The sequence below is a fragment of the Athene cunicularia genome (genome assembly GCF_003259725.1).
Source record: "Athene cunicularia isolate RWA chromosome 1 unlocalized genomic scaffold, athCun1 chr1_part2, whole genome shotgun sequence".
Taxonomy (NCBI): domain Eukaryota; kingdom Metazoa; phylum Chordata; class Aves; order Strigiformes; family Strigidae; genus Athene; species Athene cunicularia.
In genome coordinates, this window is record NW_020799092.1 from 38822367 (window position 1) to 38845665 (window position 23299).

Sequence of the window (23299 nt, forward strand, 5' to 3'; positions counted from 1 at the left end):
GGGGGGGGGGGGGAGAGAGAGATGTTATTTAGGAACACAGCTCTTTTGACTCTTGTTCCCATTCCCCTTTTTTGCATCCTTCAAATGTTATCTAATCTGAGTCGGCTGGCTTTAGGTTCTTCCTGCTTTTAAGAGAAGCAGTGATTGGAGGTGTGAAGGCAGAAGTGGAGTGTGTGCATAAAGTGAGGAAGGGAGGGAGAGTGGCAGCAGATGGGAAAGAAGCAAGTAAATAAGAAATACTAAGATACAAGTCTGAAAGAAAAGGAGAATATTATACAAAGAAGAGAAAGAAAGTAGAATAGGGAGAGTAAGAACATATATGCTGTAGATAAAAAGCATGTTTTAGTGGAAAATGAATAAAAACAGGCCAAACTGATGAGGAGAAAAAGAAACAAGATAACAAAAGGGGAGTTTCATGCTGAGAGGCTGATGGTGATGGCTATGAAAGAGGCAACAGAGACTAACAAAAAAACCCCAAATCAAAAAACCAAAACCCAAGAAAAAAAATGAGGCTTGATCAGATGGGAAACACAACATAGAAGTGAAGACTACTACTCAAGTAGTGCAGCCTGGATTTCTAATAGTAAGATATGAATAATAATGGTGTTCATAATAATAATAATAATAATATTATTTATTCTTTGTAATCTCTTCATGGAATTCATGGAGAATATTTTGGTGGAAATTAGAACTGAGATATCTTTGAGGGGTACCAGATCCACTGACCTATATAAGGAACTGGACAACAGGAATCTTGATGTCCCCGTTGACTGGCCTTTTATTTTATCTTCATTCTGCTAAGGTTCTTTAAATATTATAGTTCCCCATCTGATATTTTCTCCCCTCAGAACAGTTGTGTATGTCATAAGCATGGTAATAACATGAATTGTAATGGATTTCACCTAAGTAAAGCGGTATAGACTCAACATTATGTTAAATTAATAAACAAAATTATTTTTTATTTTAAGCATAAAAACATTGACACTTATGAAATGAGAAAACAGTACATGCAAGCTAGAAACACTGGGAATGATTTTGCCTTTTTTTTTTAATTCTCACTGAGTAATTGGCAGCACAAAGCTGCCCTGACCTGGAATGTGCATTTCTGAGTCCCAAATCTTTCTGCCTCCCCTCTTTCTCAGGAAAGGAGTTAATTTACTTCAGTTCTCAAGAAAACACAGCAGACTTCCACACCCTCTCCCTGTCTCATCTCACTGTCCTAGTAGTAATCTGACCGAAAACAATAGGATGAGGAAAAATAGTTTTACAAGTGAATTCTTTTGTCATTTCCACAGACAAATGTGGAGGGAGTAATCATTATTTAGATTACAATATGAGCATGTGACGTGTGCAGAATATTTAGGCTGGAAAATCTTTGAGAACTGAAGCTTACCTCCAGACAGGGCTATGAGCTAAAGGTTGTATTTGCCACGTGTGTGTGAAATGCAGCTTTAATTATTATTCTTTCCTTTGTGACGGTGCTCTGCTGGATTTCATCCATCAGTTCTAGTTGAAATACTCCATTGCGTCTGTTCAGAATCCTCTAATGAAAAAGATACAAAGCAAGTCATCTGCAGTTGTCTCTAGTTGCAGCTCGGTAGAGGCAAGAACGTGGTTGTGCTGATGGTGATGGTATACGCTGTTAACTTACAGTGGTGCTGCCTTTCTTCTTTACCACTGCTTACCTAATGTGGATCCCACCTGCCTTCCTGTGGGCCTTGTCCATAGCCCTCAGGCAATGTTTGGGTGACCCATGAAGAAATGGAAAATCTTGCCGCTCCAGCTAAAACGGTTAGTCATTCCACTTGTTTAAAATGGTTTCAGTGCTCAAAAGAGAACTAGGATGTATCTGCTTTAGTGCAGATGCCATATATTCTGTAGGATGCTTCCCAAGCATGCCATTAGAAATCTGTGGCAGGAAGTAGTAAAACTGAATTTAAAGAACAGTTACATAATTTCTCAGCAAAAGAGATTACAACCTGTACTGCAGTCAGAAAAATTGTGTGAACCTAAAGCCAATACTGGAGTACAGTACACAGTAGTTTCACTGAGAGTGTGAAACCTGATTTAGTGAAACAAAATTGTCACGGTTACAGGTGCAAAATTACCCCTATACTCTACTCCCCAGTACTTCTGCCGAATACAGTTTTGTATCTGCTGGGCAAGAAAGAAGTAAGAAAAGGCTTGAGAATTGTGCATTACACAACTCAGTGTTTTCATTAATGCTGACTCTTTCATGCACATACTTGTGTATTCATGCTCTTGATTTAGAGTGCATGGAGTGTGTCATTTATTGATTGATTTTTTTTTGTCAAAACTCACCCTGCTTTGAGGGACATAAGTAAATATTAATAGATTTTATTTGATAGTTCTGGCTTTTTTCTTTTACTTGGAACATACGTTATTTTAGGTTTTGTTTTCAGCATTACATCATAACAACTCCGTAACAGTGCTAATAAAACATGATACAATCCCACAGTGAGATGTTTGAAAAACCTGTCATCAGTTTGGAAAACTTTATAGTCAGCCCAATCCATAAATGATGGGGGAGCTGCTGAAGCTACATTTTGATGCAATAAAGACTTATTTCTCAGCAATTTATGCTTGCTATACTATTTTAAGTTTTCTCATGAACACTCATGAAGCAGATTCTGATCAACATTGTTTTTTTACAATTGAGCTCATTTTCTATTTTATTATTGTTAGTAAAGATAAATACAAATATAACAACACTCAACTGACCAAAAGTAGAATTGATCCTGTTTAACTGTCCAGCCAGAAAAATATAGTTTTGCTGTTAAAAAAAAAAAAAAAAAAAGTTATCTAAAAAGTTCCTCTACGGTACATTCACAAGAAGACAGCTTTTTATTGTGAATGTTGCAAAATCTAAGTAGAAACAAAAAATGGCATTTCTAATGCCAAATTTTGTAAGAAAATAGTTGGGTTTTGATACCATAAAAAGTGTCTAAGAAAATGCTGTAAAGTTCCACCAAGCTATAATGATTTTATATCTTGAAAACTTAGCTAGATTTGCCCTGCTAACATTTTATCATTCTGGTCTTGTAATTTTTAAGGTACTTTATCTCATGGATTGCCACTGACTGGAGTTATTTTATTGGAACATTTTACATGTATGTTTTCATTTGTACTAAGATTAACATACACATGAAAACTAGATCTTTTTATAACTAGTTTTTTATTCTCTTTTTACTTGCTTTACTAATTGTTTCCTGCTGATAACACAGAAGGAGTCTGAAGAAGGCAGCTGGGCTCAGGTATGACACTTTCATGTGATTTTTTTAAATGGAAAGCTAATAATGTAATTAACAGTGTATTAATATGCATATAGGAGTATAGTATTGTGACAGTATCTCAATGTTTGAATTATGATTTACACATTTTAGAGTTCTTCTAATACAAAGAAAATATTCTTTGGACAGGTTTGCTAGGTAAGCACAAAGAGATACATATACTGTAAATATTTTTCTTAAAAGAAACAGCTAAATTCCAGAGACATCTCCCAGTTAAATCTAGAAAAACTGTTTTCCTCATTTTTGAGAACAGGTGTCCTGGTTCAGCTAGGATAGGGTTAAGTTTCCAGCTGCGTTATTCATACCATGCTGACATCAGGTCCGGGCGCGGCAGCGTGGGGAGCTTTCCTTTGTGGCTTTTGTCGTGGGAAGCACACGCGGCGGGCTGGTTGTGTTTACTACGGCATTTCTCTGTATATCTTTTGTCTTGTTTACTGTTATTACTGTTTATTGTTGTTATTATTGCTACTGTTGTTGTTCGGATTGTTATTTATTACACTGTTGTATTAAATTTCCCCTTATGGGGGAGGGACAGCGGCAATGTGGTCTCTGGTCCCGGCAGGGCCTAAACCAGCACAACAGGCTAATAAAATATGGCAAGAGTTTGAGATCTAACATTTCTAAAATTATACCAAATTTTTTTTTAGAACAATTGTAATAATCAAACCCAAATATCAGTCTACAAATAGTCTTGTATAATTTTTCCCTTTAGTTAGACTATCAATAACTTACGTTTTTCAACTTCTTTCTCTCTAATACATGCACAGTCTTACACATCTTACTCTCTTTACTTATGGCATTCCTTTTCTCTTCAAAATCTCACAAGAATGAGAGATGAGGGGACTGTATTTTCTATAATGACAGGAGACATTAAAAACAAAACCAAAAATATAGCCAGACTTAAAAGTTATGCTCAAGGCTGAGCACGATCCTACTGAGGAGGTATTAAGCTTGCAATTTATGAGTTCTCCTTTCTGTTAAGTTTTATTAGTACAAAGTAATTGACAATAGTGAAATGTAAAATATAAAAATAGCTCAAAATGCATGTGTGTTTTTCCTATACTTTCTTTCTCATCCTACTGAAATTTCAGCTGAACAATGAATGATGTTTCTTAGTGCCTGAATGCTAGCTTCTAGGAGGAATCTGGTTTACTTCTATCTTAAAGAAATAATTTACTGAGCTCCACATATGATGCATTTAGGTTTAAGTTGTTCACAGCTAAAAAGATCTCATTAATACAATGCATATGATCACCTGCTGTGACTGATGGTGAACTTAACCTTGGCTGACAAACAACTGAAATTAACTTTTAATCTCAAAAGGACATGAAGTGTCATAAAATGCTGTTTAGGAAATGCTAGCTCTTACTAAACAGTGACAGAAACATCCATTGGTTCCCTGAGGCTGTATTTCTTTTACCGAGTTCAGTGTAGGATTTGCCTAGCCTAAATATTCCAGAATGGAAAGCAAGTAAGATTATGAAACAAGCACATTTTTATGTGTAATAAGTTTGCTTCCATTTAAAATTCAAAATTGAAACTGTGATTTCATATAACAAAAAAATTGCTTAAAATTTAAAAACATAAAAAAGATTAAAAAGACACAACAGACAAAACTGCTATTAGTAACAAATATCTCACAGTGGTTTCCACCTCCAGCATCAAAACAATGTAAAGACAGAATGTTTTTTCTTTAGACAGGGTTTCTAAGCTAGGAGGTCTACTAGAAATGATCATAGCAGATAGATATTCTGTCTTCCGTCTGTGGTGCAACCTTGAACAAACTCAAGAATTTATTCCCCCTTTCCCTTTTTTTTTTCTTTTTCTTTTTTTTTTTTTTTTCTCCTGTAGACCCTGGCTTATGGTGATATGAACCACGAATGGATAGGTAACGAATGGCTCCCAAGTCTGGGTTTACCTCAGTACCGAAGTTATTTTATGGAATGCCTGGTAGATGCGAGGATGTTAGATCACCTGACAAAGAAAGATCTGCGTGTGCACTTAAAAATGGTGGATAGCTTTCATCGGTATGTTGGCATAAAGACTACACCTATGTGTCTGATGTAGTGATCGGTGCAGTACAGAATAAAACCACTTACTTTCTGTTGTTCTTGTGTGGAAAAGCACACAGAGAAGTGAATGCTGTGTCAGAAATCTGACGAGAGAGAGATTCCTTTAGAAATAGCAACTGCATTGCAATTATGTCTCTCAAAACTAAAATATTGCTACAACAAATTTCATAATGAGTGGGGAACCTTTAATATATAAATAAAGACTTGACAATACAGAAACAGTAATAATTTATTAAGTGGTTTAAAGTATCAGAAAGGTAGACTAAGATTTGAAGCCCTGAGATCTTCATAATAATGAAAAGCTATTGTACGTAGCACATAAAAGCTGTTAAAAGTACAAGAAAATGCTCAGTTGTTCAGGTTATCTAGGGATATAGCCAGGAAGCTAAATTGGAAATATGGAAATAAAAGTATTTAGACTTTAGGACTATATAGGTCATATAAATATGACAAGAAGTGGATTTTTTTTTTTAATGTACTGTCTGATTTGTCACTTTTTTGAGGCCTGATTTGACAGAACATTTCATGGCTCACAAGGGCTGACCTTTTCTGGAAAGGATTTTTAATGTTTTGGGTTTCTTATGCTAGAACATTTATTCAAACATACTCATTTTGGTTTTGTCCATTTCATGTTTGAAGTCTGTGGAGTTTTTTTAATGGTTTTGCTCTTCCCTCCTACCTCAAGATTTGCTTCTTGGGCACCATGAAACACCTCATGTGAAATGCAGGAAATACATCCTACATATGTTCCCATCTTCAAAATTATCTTTATTAACTCTGTAAATGTTTCTCTTTAAATAACAGAACAAGCTTGCAATATGGAATCATGTGTTTAAAGAGGTTGAATTATGATAGAAAAGAACTGGAAAAGCGAAGAGAAATGAGTCAGCATGAAATAAAAGGTGATAGTTCCTGGGAATGAATACTGGAAATGTTTCTTCTTTTGATACTTGACACTATTAACCCCTTGTCATACCATTTTAGCAAAGCATTTAAGCATGTGCTTTAAATAAAACTAACGTTAAGTCCATCTGTTTTCAGAACACAAAATATCCCCTTAAATTAGGCACAGTTAAGGACTTTACTAAATTTGGGCTGCAGTTCTGAATGGTGGTTTGATACATCAATTTTGTTAAATTGGATTTTTGGGACAGATCTTATCCAAGCCTCTTTCTGTCTCAGATGCAGAAGGCCAAATAGCCTGCAGATCAATCAGATGTGCTGGCAGAAGCACTGGGAAATGGGAACACTCAGAACCCTAACACTGTCCTCCTGCTTTTGAAAACAATTGCCATTGCTTATTTCGAAATGTGTATCATAGAAAATGTTGCTTGGAGGGGTGGCCACTGAAGGAGTTGGTTGGTATAGAAGAATCATTCCTAAGAGACCTGGCCTTCGTAGATTTAACAGTTGATTTTAAAGTATTTTTCTGTGTAAAGCTCTCTAGAGCAGTTGCAGGCTCACTATATGGTTACTTTTATATATAACAATTAGGGTTGTTGCTGTTTTTCTATTAACAGAAGTGAATTCTTTGATTCCTTTAAGCATTTCCAGCTCTAGCAAATACAGCAGCTAACACTTCTCAAGCAAAATGCTGATTGAAAGAGTTTAAAAAAAAAAAAAAAAGTTAATTAGAAGGGGAAATGGCTTCAGTGAAAGCATGCATTTGCTCAAGGCAGATGATGGCATGCACTAATGCAAAGAGTTGCATTGGATGTGGAGGCATCAGTGTCAGTCAGCCTGAGTGGGTGTAGCTGGAGGCTGATGTGGAGTAATTGGGTAGTGGTCTCAAATTCTGGTGTTGCTTCAGTGCTAGTCATCGCTAGGACAAGGGTAATAACCCATAGCCTCCATCACCCAGCCTTTAACCCTGTCATGCATCAGTCAGTTAGACGTGGTCCCAGGTGGGATTCAGTCTCAGCGATCCCTGGCTGCCACGCTGTGTTTCAGCCAATCCTTACCCCAAAGTCTGGAATGCTTCTGGTCAGGCGATGGAGAATGCCTGCTCCCAGAAGAGCTGCGTTAGCTGGATTTCTCTGGGTTCAGGAAAAAGCCTCATCACTTAGTAACACAAAACTCAGTAGCACGTTTCCTACTTGCAGGTATAAAGATCAGTATAAGTACTATTCTTTTAATCTTACAGGCAGGTTAGCATACTTGTTTTATAATAGCCAAATGCTCAAAAATGGTTTCCTCGTTCATTTTGTCACCTTAGCTTTATAATTGGCATGGACCTTAACAGCTCAACCAGCTTACTGAACTAAAAATAGTGTTCGTCTTTAAAATTATGAACTCATCGATTGCTTTATGGCATGTTATAAAATGGTAGGTGCTGACCCAACTTTCAAAATGTTTAATATAAAACTCTCAAGTGAATCTTTGAGGAACAGGTATTTCTCCTGTGCCCTTGCATTATTAATCTGTAAAATCTTGCCTAAGAATTGAAAAGGGTATCTATAGGAGGTGAGAGGAATTGCATTCCAGAGATGCCCTCTGGAGGCACATTTCCCCCTTGGAAACATTATTTAGAATAAACATTTCACTTGTAAGTAGCTAAAATCACACAGGATTTTGAATAGGAGATATTAAAGCTATATGAATAGTTTGCTGGCATTCCTTATTTAACAAATAAAGCAGTATGATGTCTGCAGTGCATGCACAACTACAAGCATGCACCTGTACAGTTCAGAAGTTACCGGCTATCAGGAGACTGAACTGGGTTTATGTTCTTACAGATGTGCTGGTATGGAGCAACGATCGAGTCATACGCTGGATACAAGCTATTGGCCTCCGAGAATATGCAAATAATATTCTAGAAAGTGGTGTACATGGTTCACTTATAGCACTGGATGAAAACTTTGATTACAGCAGTTTAGCTTTATTATTACAGATTCCAACGCAAAACACCCAGGCAAGTTTTCCTATACTACTTCTGGTTAATCTGTACCCATTATTGCCTTTTATTCATCTTCAACCATTTTAATTTTTACTTTGGTATCTCTAGGCACGGCAGATCCTTGAGAGAGAATACAACAACCTTTTAGCACTAGGAACTGAAAGACGACTTGAGGAAGTAATTAATTTTATTTTCAGTATTTATGAAATATCACAGTTACATATAAGATTTAAACTGAATGCACAAAGACATATTAATTCGCACATTGTTAAAAAGAATCAGTTAATAAAAAAATGAGGAAATGCCAGTCAGAGTTTTTTAAAGTAACCTCAGTATGGCTACATATTCATATAATTTTGGATGCTAAATTTGGCACTGCACTTTTACCTTAAGATTAATGTTTTCTGAAGAGGAAACATGCAGAAAGGAGTGGAAGTTCTACTGGACAGAGCAAGTGGCGGGGGGGGCACTGCCTGTGCAACCTATTCTTTAGGACACTTACACTATTTCTTTAAAAATAAGAAAGAAGAAAAGTGGATTTTTGGTGGTGGGTTGGGTTGGTTTTTTTTTTGGTTCTTCGAAGTTAATCAGTATGTAATAGAGTGGGATTTCAGACAGTCATCTAGGATGGGAAATCTCAAAGCCACCTATGGAAAATACTCTTAAGGTAAGAGTCCAGTGCAAAAAAGTTGGACTTCTGCATGTAAGGAGGAATAAAACTTTTAAGGACTTGCTGAAAATGTGAGATGCCTATGAATTCTGTGCATGCACGAGTGTTTTAACTCTTTATTAGCACCTTATGTAAGCCGCCTAATGCCATAACAAACCACTGCCCTTTCTGTCATTATAAGAGATCTGACTTTTAGGAGAGTTCTACTTTAGCTGATACTAAAACCCTCTACTGTATCAAAGCAGAGATTTAAGAAGAGTTTTCCACCCTAGCATTCACTATTTCTAAAGCATTTACTTTTAAAAGAATGTCTTAAACACATTGTAGTTACTGGATGCAGTGCAACAGAGCAGTGTAGTAGTTGTGGAATACATTTGACAGTGGGAGGCGGCAGACAGCTGGATAATTAATCAAAAAAATTTCAACTTGCTTTATCAAATACAACTCTGTTGACAGAGCGATGACAAGAACTTCAGACGTGGCCCCTCCTGGCGACGACAGTTTCCTCCGCGCGAGGTTCATGGGATCAGCATGATGCCGGGCTCCTCAGAAACGTTGCCAGCTGGGTTCAGATTAACCACTACATCAGGGCAGTCACGGAAGATGGCAACTGATGGTATGCGGTCATTTCTGCACTTATTGTTGAAAAGCAAGAGGCTTATTCTAGCATGCTAAATTGACTTTTAGTTCATGTCTGCCTGGCACCAGAATGAATACGTAACTAGGAGGAAAGGAGTTTGGGAAAGTTGAATTACGGAATAGAAAAGCACTGACTTGGCATGCTATTGATTTTTTTCAAGTTTGCTTCAGACTGTCAGTGTTTATAAATAAATAAATAAATAAATAAATAAATAAATAAATAAATAAATAAATAAATGGCTATTTAGCCATCCTAGATCTGCAAAGGAAACATTCAGAGAGAGGAATTAATTTACTGACTTTAAGCACTTTTTTAGCTCATTAGCCTCTATAGGAGGTGGGGTGTGTTTTAGAGAATGAATTAAAAAAGGACTATCACCTTTATTTTCCTATTTGACTTTCAAACTCACTAGCTTAGCCTTTACCGTGAAATGACTCAATCAAACAGGTAAATACTGAATTTCAGGTACCCATTGAGTTACTGTATACCAGTCTTAATTTTCTCTGCAAATCTTTTAATTTCCAAAAGATACACTTACTTAGCAATGATTGAAAAAGTAACATGCAGATCATAATTAGAAAATAAGCAAAATTTAAAAATCATTGTAAGAGGGAGTAGAGAAGGGACAAATCCCATTGCAGCTATTGCTTCAGGTAGATGGATGATAAAGCCATGTCTACCTGCCCGAAGTTCTGAGAAGTAGCAGTAGACAGGTTGGCCCATTTCAAATAGTACTGTTTATTTCCTCAGGAGAGAATTTAGATCTATGAATACACTTGTCTCAAAGTAATATAATACAGTACTTGTAGTGATTATATTCTGTAACTCTTGAATGAACTTGGTGTGATAATATTGCCATGTAAATTCCATTAAAGTTTCTCACCTTTAAAAACAATATAGTTGCAGTTACAGATGGAATAATTTGCTGATTGCATCACTGAATTCCATTGACTCCACTGCTCATGTGCACGCTTTGCTTTTAATCCTGCACTTTTTGGCAATGATGAAGGTATAAGACGAGAATCCATTCCAAGGCAAATTCCATGTACAAATAAAGGTTCCTAGGCATTGCCATGACCCACATTACTGTAGTAGCCAAGAACCTTACAAACGTTCATGGATTTCATCTTCTAGCCATGCTATTATGTAGAAGATACTATTCCCATTTTACAAACAGGAAATAAGGAACCAGGGAGATTTTAGTGATTTACTTGATGTCTTCCGGACAGAGCTGGGTACTGAACTGAGTAGACTTCAAGGTAGGTAGCTTTGAAGACCTATATCTTCATCCAGGATTTGGCTTCCTATCCCCCAGAGCTAAGAATGCTATAGTATTTAAACAGCATGATAGGTACAGTATTTGGACTTGCAACATAATAAAGACAAAACTGAGTTTTAAATTTTCCCTTAAGAAAGGTTTCAATAGTACACCAGACATGAAGAAAGTCTGAATTCTGAAATAGACCATGCCCAGATCGTGTCATAGAAAGCCACAGAGCAATTTAATAGCCACCCTTTCAGTGGGAAACAGACTGATTTATTTTCTTCTTGATTCTAAAGAGGTTCTGGTTTGTTTCTTTTTTTGCAATTTGCAGTTGCTTCATCACGACTGCAGAGGTTAGACAGCTCAACAGTTCGCACATACTCATGCTGACAAGGCCTAGCAAAGAAGCCAGCACTGAATTGTTGTGAGTATTCATAAGGGGCCATCATAAAAGCTCTTTATAACTGTATGCTACACCAAATATTCCTTGGCTTTATTCAAGCAAGAGCCAGCATGGAACAGAGGACCTAACTCAAACTCATTAGGGTGGTCATTTCACCATGGCAACAGTCTCAAGCTCAGTCCAGGAGATGCTACGCTGTTCTTTTCCCCATCTCAAACAGCAGGTTCTTTCTGCTGAAACCACTTTAGCAGATAAAAGTTTTTAGAGAACTCTGTTCACATGTATTCAGATAATGTATTTTGTATGCTATCTAACTGAAAGCTAGAACTGGGGAGACAGCAGTAGGCACAGGGAGTGAATTCACTGGGGGAAAGCAGCGAGTAAAGCACAAGAGATTTTTTTATTTTTCTTTTAGTGAGACATATGGCTCAATTTAGAACATCATAGCTGCATAAATCTAGAACAAAACTTCCCCTATACAGAAAATCTTCCAAAGTTCTCTATTACAGAGATTCTTGCACTTCTCAAATCATTTGAGAATTGACCAGTGACAAAGAAAGGATATTCTGAGCTGGATGCAACTTTCGATCAAATTTAGTAGTGGAATTCATGTTGCATTTCTCACCACTTATCTTTTGAATATGGCTATGAATCTCAGAGATTCATTCTTCTGGAGTTCTGTGGAAATACACTGTTTTCTGCTACCTCACAAGTTTTACAAAAAATACCAACATGACAAGCGCTTTCATCAATATGGCACCATTTCATGCTAATATTTTCTCAATAAAACAGTTTTCCATTTAGTTACTCAGAGGATTGTAGGGGAGGTGGAAAGAATATTTGGATAGCACCAAAACCTCACCAGGCATTAAGTGTCCTTCAATAGCTGTTGCATAGTGTAGGCAAGACATGCCAGGATCTGCAAGAAAGTAGGTTTTTTAGATTTGCAAGACTGGGAGAGGCTTGGGGCCATCAAGATTTTACTAATGCTGGGCAGGTTCAAAAAATGCTTAGGAACAGCAAACATTGCCAGTGGAAAATGTAAATTGCTCACATAGATGATGTAAACCTTGCTTCACAGATCTTCAGGAGACTACAAGAATATAAAATCTTAATCTAGTAGAAAAGGGAATTTTTCATGACACCACTAAAGAACAGGCACAGGAGATTTTTTATTTTTTTTTTCTAAAAGAGGTAAGTTTAGCTGCTGGCCCTACAAAAATTATGATGAAGCACGTAAACTATATAAATCTTTTTGTTTACGTGTGTATAGATTAGAGCTTGGTATTATTTCAGTAAAGTCAATGACAGTACTCACTGGGTTCAGTGGGAGTTGGAACTGATGGCAGAGGTGCATATCTTTTCTTCTATAAGCTTCAGAATTTTAATGTTGAAAGCAATAAAGTATGACCAAGAAATTAAGTTCAAACACCAAGCTATCTCTTAGGCCAACAGTAGCGGGCTGTGCACATGAGGTGGTATTTTCCAATAGGTTTGAAGAGTGCAACAAGGGCAGACATTGAAAATTGGTATGTTAACAAAAATTAATTTAAGATTATCTAAACTACCTATTCCTACTCTATTCAAACATTCTAAAAACTAGTAATGCACAAACAGAAGCAAACTGCTGGCACTATATGTGTATGGGAGTCATGTATTTTGAGCAAAAAGATGTTGCAAACTACAAAAGTTAACTTCTAATTTCTATAGGAGTATTAGTAGTGTTTCAAGTATCAGTGCTACCTGTCACACTGGTACTTGCTGCTAGTCCGCTATTCTGTCAATTCCATTCTAATCTTAAATGCTTTAGAGCTCTATAAGATTTACATCTAAATTGTAAAGGCTAATATATGAGGATGACTGACACTAGTATACTACTAATTCTTTTCACTTACCATATACTCCTTTTAGAGAAGCAACAAGATGGTGTGAACTAGAACTTAGTATATGCACTGTTCATTGCAATTTTAAAATGTCACACAGGTTAGAAACCAAAGAGCAAGTTAAAATAAGTTTGAATTTCAGTAAATTATATAAAAAATATCCAGGGAAAAGATTTCCTTCATTATTATATTAAACTCAAAAAGTTAGACAAATTACCTGAATCTCAAGGGTGAACACATAAACAAAAACTGTTCATATGGGGGAAGTGAAGTTGATTGAAGGACAACAGAAGAGTTTTCAGAATTTTGTGATCACAGTTCCTGAGTAACAGTTTCTTCATGGAAGGAACTGATTGATACTTGGACAAAAGGGAAGATAATTCATTACAACATGCCTCCTGAAGTTTTCCAGACCCAGGTCAGATGGAGACCCAGGCTCATAACACCTTGCCTAGAATACATCGGTAGCTGTGTTACTCTGGTGACTAAATTATCTGCATGCATAGAATCAGGGACCGATTCTAACTAAGAAGCAGAGAGGATGGATAGCTGGATGAGCTATCACACAATAGCAATAAAAGAGAATTTTTACTGGACTAAAGGGGAATATGCATATAAAGATCAGACTGAAAAGAGAGCTGCGAACAGGTTGCACATGGAACAAATGAGATGGCCTGTGATCACAGCAGGCTGTAGATACTTGCATTCTCCTACTCATCTTTCTTACAGAGAATGTCAAGGTCTCATATTTCAAAATACTTTATGCCAACAATACCAACTGGGTATAACCTTACAGTATTTCTTCACAACAGCAGGGTTCAATTCACATGCTTTCAAGTTGTGTTTCAGGTGTTTTTTTTAAAGGTTTGTTGAAACCACCATGACAAGCTGCCAGAAACCATGAACTGATATTCTCAGAACAGTTACATGAGCATACTCTGCATAGCCCTGTTTGAATGAACCCTCAAGATCAGAAGTTTAAGAATATTTAAGACTGATGGTGTCTGGCCATTTAATCTTGCAAAATTTAATCTACCATAGAGTTCATGGGACACGTCAAGCTTTCTGCTGTGGTGGCTGTATGTCTAAGATTTCCCAGTGCTTTTCTCTTGCAAAATACTTGTCACCACTAAGTCAGAAGGCTCATCTAGGACAGTTTTACTGCCACAGGCTGAGGCAATAGAACATACCAGTTTCACTTCAATCCTAATGAAATGTCACGGGGGGGTTGGCAAAATCAACGATGTACTTTATCAATGAAGGGTTCTGCAGGGGATTTGTAAAGACAGGTGGAGAAGAGTTCCAAAAAGGTGTGAATGATAATCTGGAAACAGCTGGTCCATAGCAAAGAAATTGCCAGGGTGAAAAAGGTAAATGCTGTCAAGCTGCAATGAACAAGGAGAATCATTAAGTACATCAACAAGGTCTATATGCTTAAAATGTGTGTTCAGCCTTGTGCCAAACAGGCAAAGGTCTCCAGATGCAATTAAAACAGCAAGAAAACAACTGTAAAATGAACATAAGCAGGAGTCTCTTTTGATCTGGAACAAAAGTCAGTATATATTAGGAAAATATTAAAATGCATTATTAATAGATTTATGTTACAGATATAAAAATAAACAACAAACGCATATCTCAAACTCAAAATCCATGTTTTACTAAAACATGCAATAGTTTACTTAGTGCTATAATATTTTCTGGTGTCATTGCATCCTAGATCAAATTAGAATCAAAGAGTATCACTAATTAATGTTTATTTTTTCCCCCTTAGATGTCATCTCTTTCTTCTACTTTACCTGAAGTGCACTACCACTACTTAGGAAAAGGAGCATTAAAACTTTCTGCAAGAACAGGGTAATAGGGAAGAGAACACAAAGTTTATCAGAAAAACGGATACGATGTTCCTTTCATGTATTGGTTAGTTTAAAAAAAGAAGAAAAAAACCCCTAAATTACTACAAAAAAAAAAAAAGGAAAACAAATCAACCTCCCCATTTCCTTTCAGCATCTCTGTCATCAGAAATTTGGCAGTAGTGCACATCCAAAGCTTTTAACAAATGAAGCCACTCAGTTTTACATTGTTCCATCTGTTTTATTGTAAAATACTAGACATTTACGTATTTACTGTGTATGTATTTCTTTTAAAATGTGTAAGTCTTATGTAAATGGATATAAATATGATTTTTTAAAAATAAAATCTATGGTACATGGGGTCTCAGTGCAAACATTTGACAATACAGTGTCAATAATACCGTTTGTATCTTTCCATTCCACCATTTTTACAGTTTTTGGATTGTAACAGTCAAATGAATATGTTTAGCAGAGTTAGAAGCTTCAAAATGTTCCTACTGAGAAAAATCTGTCAATATTTAAAGCTGAACACCTGCCTCTGATGATGTATAATAGTATGACATAACCTGGAACTGGAGCCAAAATGGACCTCTAAAGACAAAATGGAAATGTTAGATATCTATAGAAAAGCACCATGATGGCTCACCTCTTAAAAACAAATAAATAAACCCAGAAGAACTGTTTACAAAAAAAAACACCCAAACCCAACCCAAATCCAAGACATGATTTATAAAAAAAAAAAAAACAAACCAAAAACTTTCTTATATGTTACCTGTGGACCAAGAAGAATCTTGCTTTACCAAGAGCCACCTTTTTGTTCCAGGATCTTCAGGCACCAGCCAGCATTGGAAAATGAAATCTAATCTTTGCATAGAATCAAATTCTCGTTTCGATATGTACAACAAAGAAAAAGAAAGAAAAGAGAAGCCAAACCCTACCATTTCTTCATTATAACAGGGCATTAGACAGGCTCCTGTCTAACGTTATGCTTTTAGCCAAGATGGCCTTGCTGAGACTTCACAAAAGTTTTATCAGAGGAAATAACTGAAAGACAGAGTGATTAATATATAGTGTATAAAAGTTTAGAAGAGCAACTATTACCTGCTGTGGCTTTCTTTGGTGGTGTTATTGTTGTTTATTCTTTGTTTAAATGGGAAGTTTCAAAGTAAGACCTACTTAATAGTCATTTACCTATTTGCTATTTTTATGCTGCTTGATCTTAGCTCAAGACCTGTCTTTTAGTTATTTCTTTTAGCAGTTTGATCTGCAATGTTTGCACGTACATAAACATTTGTTTTGTCTATTTTCATTTGGCAAACTTCAGTCAATCAGATGGTGAAAGATTTTTCTCCCCCAATGTCAATAAAAAAAAAGAATTCAGTGCTATTTGTGTTTATAAGTCTATTAAGCTTGGTACGTAGTAGCATTAAAATAGTTTGGATGCCAGATATTTCTCATAGCTAAGCATAAGCAGATTTTGCCACTAACAGGTATGAGGTATAGTGAATTTAATGGTGAGAATCTGCCACGAGAGGGAGCACTGAACTTGCTGATGGATGCGATAAAATGGCTTGGGTTAGCGCGCAACTGTATACAGACATGCTTATGTACAGCTCCTCGGGCTTAACTGACATCATTGCTGATGTGCCTTCTTCTCCTCCCTCAGCCTCTTTTTTGGATTATTTTAGGCCAGACTGTCACAAAGTAAAGCAATGCAAACACCATTTTCGTGGCTGCAGTATCATTTGAATATGCTTCCCCTTGTAAACGTCAGCTCCCACTTTATAAAAGTTCTTTTGCAGTCTGCATTGTCACAGCCCACACTCAAATTCAGGGGGCAGGGGGGAATGAAGTGTGTTGGGGAATATAATTAGATCTTTCAACCAAAGCTGCAGGTATCTTGCCCTAGGAGTACAGCACTCCCAAATTATTTATTTCACAGTGGAAGAAAACAGACCAGAAGAATTTAAAAAAATATACTTTTAAGAGTATTATTGTGACTTCAGTTTTGACCTAAGGCTAACACATAAAATCTCCTAGCACATCCTTGTCTCCCCCATACAAGATGAAGCTCTACTCTCAACAGCTAGAAATCGTGGCTATGCTAGATGTTGTCTAGCTGGCTCCAACCCTTTCAGTACACAGGGAACAATTACTACATCAACCTCTTCCAGACAAGTTTCAGTAAGTCCCTGACCATTCAAATCTACCCACATGCTGCTTCCCTCTAAAAACAAAATTAAGAAATTCAGTGCTCTCCTATCACTTGTTAAATGGGTTTGTTCTTCCTTGGTAGTATAACCAGGTTGCTGGGCAGCACCAGGGCTGTGAACAAGAATGATTACTCCTCCGCCCTTGCTCCAGCTCAGCACAAAGCTAAAGCTGTAGAGGAAGCATTCTGCAATCACAGTTCCTCAGCAAAAGGTTTCTCTGTAAAACAAAAGCAATGCCCGTGAAAACTATTTTTTCCATATTGTACTGCTGCAATTAGGTGCCTTTCTCTGGCTTGGTTTTCTGAATGCTGATGAATAAGATATTTGGCATTTCTGGAAACCTCCTCCACACTACCAGCGCGGTAGCAGAGTGAGTATGTCTGACCACTCTGCCTCACTCTTTTATCCCAGTCTTGATTTTCAATAATTCCCATCAAAATAGACCAAAAAAAAAAAAATTTTTTTAAAAAGCTCAAGCTTCCTCAGAAAGCAGAAGTTATTACAAATAAATACTTAGAATTCTAACTATTCAAGCCTTTCACAAACAGTTCAGAAGACAGATAATTTTTCTTGTCAATAAAGGTAAGTGCCTAAATATCCATTACTAATGTTGCGTTGTATTTTTTGGTGGTTTTTTTAAATCTGATATTAATTCTCTCCTCCTTAAAAAAAGGAGCCCCAACTAGAAAACTAGATACCTTTCCTTACAAACACAGAAACTGGTGTAGGAACATGAGATGTCATTGGGAAAACTATACAAAATCTAGGAAATTAATCCTTTTCTCCTACATAGTACTGCAGTATCTTTACTAGAGGGCTTGTGCTCACTCATTAGTTCCCCCGGCTCTGCTTGGGCAATTACAAGATAATGGCTGTAGCCAGGATAACTACAGCAAACACACAACATCTCAGCTTTCACTGTACAAAAAAGTAATGGCCATACACCTCATGAATGTGCTACGGTTCCCCTGTGACAAGACTCTTGTAGTTTCTCACTAACTAAAAAAACCCACTGTGACAACCTCCAAGATCCTTCTCTCTTGCCCTATAGCTGTTCAGCATAGGTTGCTAAATTGCAGCATTGTGAAACTGAAAAATACTCAGCAGTCTCTGCAAGGCACTCCATTATATGGCACGGGCCTCCTATTAAAGCCTTGGTACTTTAATAATCCAGCCAGGAGAAAATGGTGTCTTCAACTAACTGCAACTTATATAAGAACTATTTCAAGCACATTATCAGGACCATTCTGAGGAGCAAAATTACTCCCACATATAAATCACTAACCTGCATAATGGGCATATCTACCACAAGGCATCATTAGTCTTTACTCGGTCCTTAAATGCTTTTACTCCCTGTTCAGATCGTGATTCAGATTCAGATTGTGAAATCAAACAGCTGAGCAGGGTGGCTACCTTATGCAATTATTTGGCAAAAAACAAGTACAGCACAGACTCAGACTAGGCTGCTCTACTATGTGACTGTATGACCTGGTCCAACACAGCTGGTTCAGCTGCATGCAGTCCCTAGTGAAAAAACAGAGCCATTTTACTTGTGTACTGGTAGAGCTCATTGACTCTACAAAAAGGTCACAGACACAAGGCAACATCAGGGTATGGCTCCTATTAATTAGTACCTATCTGTGACCTTTTAGTTCCTGTATCAATCTGCTGGTTTATTTTATCATTTATAGGTAATTATTTCTGGACTCTTCTGAGGACACACAGCCATAGCAAAACATGTCTAGACTTAAATTCTACTTTAGCTTAGCCTAAGTACAGAACCTCTCTTTTATACCAACATTATCTGAATTGGCATATTGCTTATTGTTTCCTCCTCTGAAAAACACTGCCGAGTTTGAGTAACTTCTCTGCTTTTAAACTTTACTGTGAACATGTACTCTAAAAAGGATTTTTACATTTATTGCTCAATCAAAAACCTGCAGCTTGAGAAGTAATGCATGCAGGTGTATCCTTCATCCCTTGGTTTTCTGAGAACCCTGTAAGTATTCTGAACTGACCTACAAAGACAAGAATGGTCTGACTAGTATCAGTATTTGCTAAATTTCTCAGGTATATATATGCCAGGGAGCCTGAAATGTCAAATTATGTCAGCAGAAACATATTGTTGTTATCCTCATCATAAGTGATACAAACAACAACAAAATCATCAGAAAATGTAAAGAGTAAATGCCTGACTTTATTTAAAATACATGGGTTTTATTGAATATTACTATGGACAAATCAAGATTTTCACAGATGTGAAATCTAGAAGTTATCTATCATTCTACAAAAAAAAGACACTTTGAGAAAGTTATTGAGTAAAATAAAATATAGGAAGCTAATTTATAGCAGAAAGACAAAAGAAAAACATCAGTCGAATCAAGGAAAGTAATTTTAAAATTTAAAAATTTATAAAAATTTAAAAAGACATAAAGGCTCATAATTTACAAGTGAGGACAATTAATGTCTGCAATAATCTTCATATCAGAATTCCTATTTATTACTATCCTCAGTTGATGACTTACCTTTTGTAAGCTGTTCTAGCCAAACTCAAGTTACTGGTCACATATAATAATGGATTGCAATGTAAGGTTACATGACATCATATGAGATAGATACTCCAGCGACTTTAAGGCTATAAAAATGTATTAATTCTATTTGCAATTCTTAGCAATCTTAATATCCAGCGTATAATGACAACATGCAGAGACTTTAGTACGCTTCGTTGTCTGTGACAATATGGTAAAGAACACGGTAACATTTCTGAAGTAAAAAAATCTAGTCTCAAATCATCACTGGTTTTTAAAATGTGCTATTTCCTAACAGAAAGTCTCTCTGTATACTTCAGGAACTGAAGTAACATCTTTTTTATGAACATATTATCCCATTTAATTTTTCTTTAGCACTTCTTCAATGTGTTTAAACACGCTAGCATCTTCAATGGTTGGTGTGATCTGAAAAGGAAGAATATACAGAAGCATGTGATAGTAGATTGCAGTCCTTCAACAGTAAAACAGAATTTCATTCAGAGAATCTCCTAAATCTAGCCTTCAAAAGTAAACAAGAAAAAAGTATTTGGAAGGCTCTGGAACATGAAAATCTTTTGGGTAAGCTACAGTAGAAATAAAATATTATGTACTACCTGAAGTCATGGACCAGTTGCAGAATGGTTTAAATAATTGAAACCATGATGTTGTGTCTCTGGATGTGCATGTGTGCCTGATTCATTAACATCTCCAACCTACCTTATATGGCTTCCCACTGACTAGTGCAGAAAGAGCTGAACGTGGTATCTTGCCGGACCGTGTTTTTGGTAGCTGTTTCACAAACACTCCCTTCTGGAAAGCTGCTACTGGACCAATGTTACTTCGAACTCGCTCAACAATCTCTTTCAAAATCTTCTTCTCTTCTGTCTTTATCCCTAGTGAAGAAGTTCATATCCTTTACCTTTTCTGGGACTTTTGCAAGTCTTAGTAACATCAGTATCAGCAAGCTCTCACCTTCTCTCAGTACACACAGTGCAAATGGAACATGTCCTTTTAAAGGATCCTCCTGGCCCACAACAGCACAGTCTGCCACAGCATGATGGAAGAGAACACACTGAGGGACAGAAAACAAAACTCAACTAAACTAGTAATAATGGAATATTTCAGTGAAAAAAATCCATAGGCATGGACATAAAACACAGACTCATTTCTTACATTTCAACAGCAAAAAATGTACACCTCAGGATTCCAGTTACACATACTGCAGATGCACGTGTGTGTATACTTTTATACATACCTAATCTGTAGTTTTCAAACAAATGTAAGAAATTACGGCAGCACAAGATACAAATACAGAACAAAGCAAAGGTACTTTCCTTACAGCTTTGGTGGAGTATCACACCTTTGGTTTTGTTAGCAAGATCTTTGCTAGAACACATAGCATTAATCTAACATTACAAATAACATGGAGTTCAGTGCATGGATTAAGGACCAAAACCAAAGAAGCACTCCTACTACATGCCTATAAAGTCATATTAGTTCATTCTCCCTGACTCGTATCATTTACATTTGTTGCTGCACAAAGGCATAGTTTCAACCAAAGCCAAATACAAGCACAGCCTCAGTTTACTGAGTGAGCTACTTCAGCTCACTGTCTTGGAAACATTAGGTCTCAACTCCTTAGACAGAAAAGGGAATTAAACCAGAGTCCCCTCCTTGCTACTACAATTATACAAGTGATGGTCAGTAGCACAATATCTCGAGAGGAAAAAAAAAGTGAGAGGGTCTCTTTTCTTTCTAATTATCCAGCTGAGGTTCTCAGTTCCTGGAAAAAAGTCACCAAGATGTCTTAGCACATACTGAAACGTGTGACACTAAGTCTGGGACAAAGTTGGACTAAAGATACAGCAGTTGTGAATCATGTTCCAAAGCAACTGGCTCTTTTCATGTAGATACCAAGTGTCCCTTGGAGCATCTTGCTGTCAAGAGTGCTTTCAACATGTCCTCTGTACTCAACCACAAAGAGCACCTGACGTGACACTACACAAAGGCCTCATAGAGGCCACATAATGTAACTGTGCATGTTACTTTATCAGTGCATATGAGGACTATGTGTTTGCTAATAACAGATCTTCACATAGTGTTGTCAAAATCAAAAAGACAGTGTTGTGACTGAAAGGAAGACTGACTAAAAGTTTTTAAGAATAAGGGCTTTTTTTTTTTTTTTTAATTAAGTAGGAACACCACATTTTCATTGGTGTCCTGGTTTCGGCCAGGATAGAGTTAACTTTCCCTTGGGCTGAGAAGGAGCACAGCTGAAGGGCTGGATCCCAATCGATCATCAGAGCATTCCACGTTATATGACGTCAAAGCTCAGCATATAGGTGGCATGTGCTCTCTCACGTGAGTTGTCGAGATCACTGCTGGGGATGGGCTATGTACCAGTCACTGTTCAGTGAGCCACTACTGCATTTTACCGGTTTTGGACTATTATCATTACCGTTGGTTTTGATAGTAATTTTTTTTTAATTTAACGTACATATTTCCCCTTTGTCCTTCCCCTATTTCACCTGGGGGCTCAGGACAATGAATACAAAGGTAATACAGCTAAGGAAGTGATTCAATTTGTCATTTGTTATACTAGCTTCAGATTCAGCCTGAAGGGAAGAAACAATGCCCAACTCAGCCCCAGAGCTAGAGCAGTAAGGGGTGGGGATGAGATTCCCAGCTGTGCTTTAGTAGAGCAACACTAAAAACTGACTTCAAAGGGAAAAAGGTTTAGGCAGAAAAAGCCACCTTTATGTCTCCACAGACCTGAGTCAAGGCAGCAGCTAGTTCAGCTCCCTGTCTGACCAATCCACAAAGGATTGCCTATGTTTATCTGAATCTGTTCAATATTGTATAATCAGAATTTCGTCTATTATCTTTTAAGTTTTCTATCCTTTAAAAAAAAATAGTCACTAGACTAACAGACATTTTAAAGCAAAAACTGACTAACCAAACAGTTAAATTCAGAGTTCTTGAGGTGTATTTTTCCCTTGCACATGCCCAGCACACCTTTTCCCATACTCCCTGAATAGGCAATTGATAAGTCATCAGGGAAATTTGTAACTGGCAATCAATCACAATGGTTCCAGCGGGGTGAGTGAACAGTGATATGAAATTCAGATACTATTATGAACTGCACTATTTTCAACTTTTTGCATTGCATGGGTATTACGTTAATGACTTCCAATTTAACAGCAGGGGTTTTTTACAGAAGTTTTCATTGTTCATTTATCACTGCTCACACAATAAGAGACAAAACAGCTCTCAAAAAACTATGAGGAAACTCTTAAAGAAAAAAGCACTGAATATGAGTCTATGTGAACAGAATTCAGCCAACACCAAGCACTTTTAAAAATGCACCTAGTATTTCAGGAATAAAAGCTTCTACTCCTAAGTAACTACAGTAGCTAGTGAAACTACTTGGCACACTGACCCTACATTACCTTAATGTATTCACAATTAAATATGTTATCAGACTTTACAGGAATGCTTCACACACTACCATATTGCCCCTTAACTCCACCTTCAAATGTGAAATCATGCCTGTCTTATCAATCCCATGG

At 36.8% G+C, this 23299-nt stretch overlaps 2 protein-coding genes across 23 annotated transcripts in view; one reads left to right on the plus strand and one right to left on the minus strand.

The window, feature by feature from the left end:
* Positions 1–15684, plus strand: part of PPFIA2 (PTPRF interacting protein alpha 2) — a 361705-nt gene extending 346021 nt beyond the window's left edge. For 17 of the 22 annotated variants that reach the window (XM_026841147.1, XM_026841145.1, XM_026841154.1 and 14 more), the window contains 9 exons: positions 1729–1791; positions 3246–3275; positions 5163–5338; positions 6188–6285; positions 8119–8294; positions 8388–8456; positions 9406–9565; positions 11185–11277; positions 14911–15684. In XM_026841147.1, coding sequence (XP_026696948.1) covers positions 1729–1791; positions 3246–3275; positions 5163–5338; positions 6188–6285; positions 8119–8294; positions 8388–8456; positions 9406–9565; positions 11185–11243 — 831 coding nt within the window. In that variant the 3' untranslated portion in view covers positions 11244–11277; positions 14911–15684. The remainder of the gene's footprint in view (positions 1–1728; positions 1792–3245; positions 3276–5162; positions 5339–6187; positions 6286–8118; positions 8295–8387; positions 8457–9405; positions 9566–11184; positions 11278–14910) is intronic. The other 5 variants (XM_026841148.1, XM_026841165.1, XM_026841150.1 and 2 more) reach the window with 2 other exon arrangements.
* Positions 15685–19838: 4154 nt separating this feature from the next.
* ACSS3 (acyl-CoA synthetase short chain family member 3) overlaps positions 19839–23299 on the minus strand; it is a 147854-nt gene continuing 144393 nt past the window's right edge. Inside the window, exons 14-16 of the mRNA XM_026864053.1 lie at positions 20703–20802; positions 20448–20623; positions 19839–20156 (exon numbers count right to left, since the gene is read on the minus strand). Coding sequence (XP_026719854.1) covers positions 20091–20156; positions 20448–20623; positions 20703–20802 — 342 coding nt within the window. The 3' untranslated portion in view covers positions 19839–20090. The remainder of the gene's footprint in view (positions 20157–20447; positions 20624–20702; positions 20803–23299) is intronic.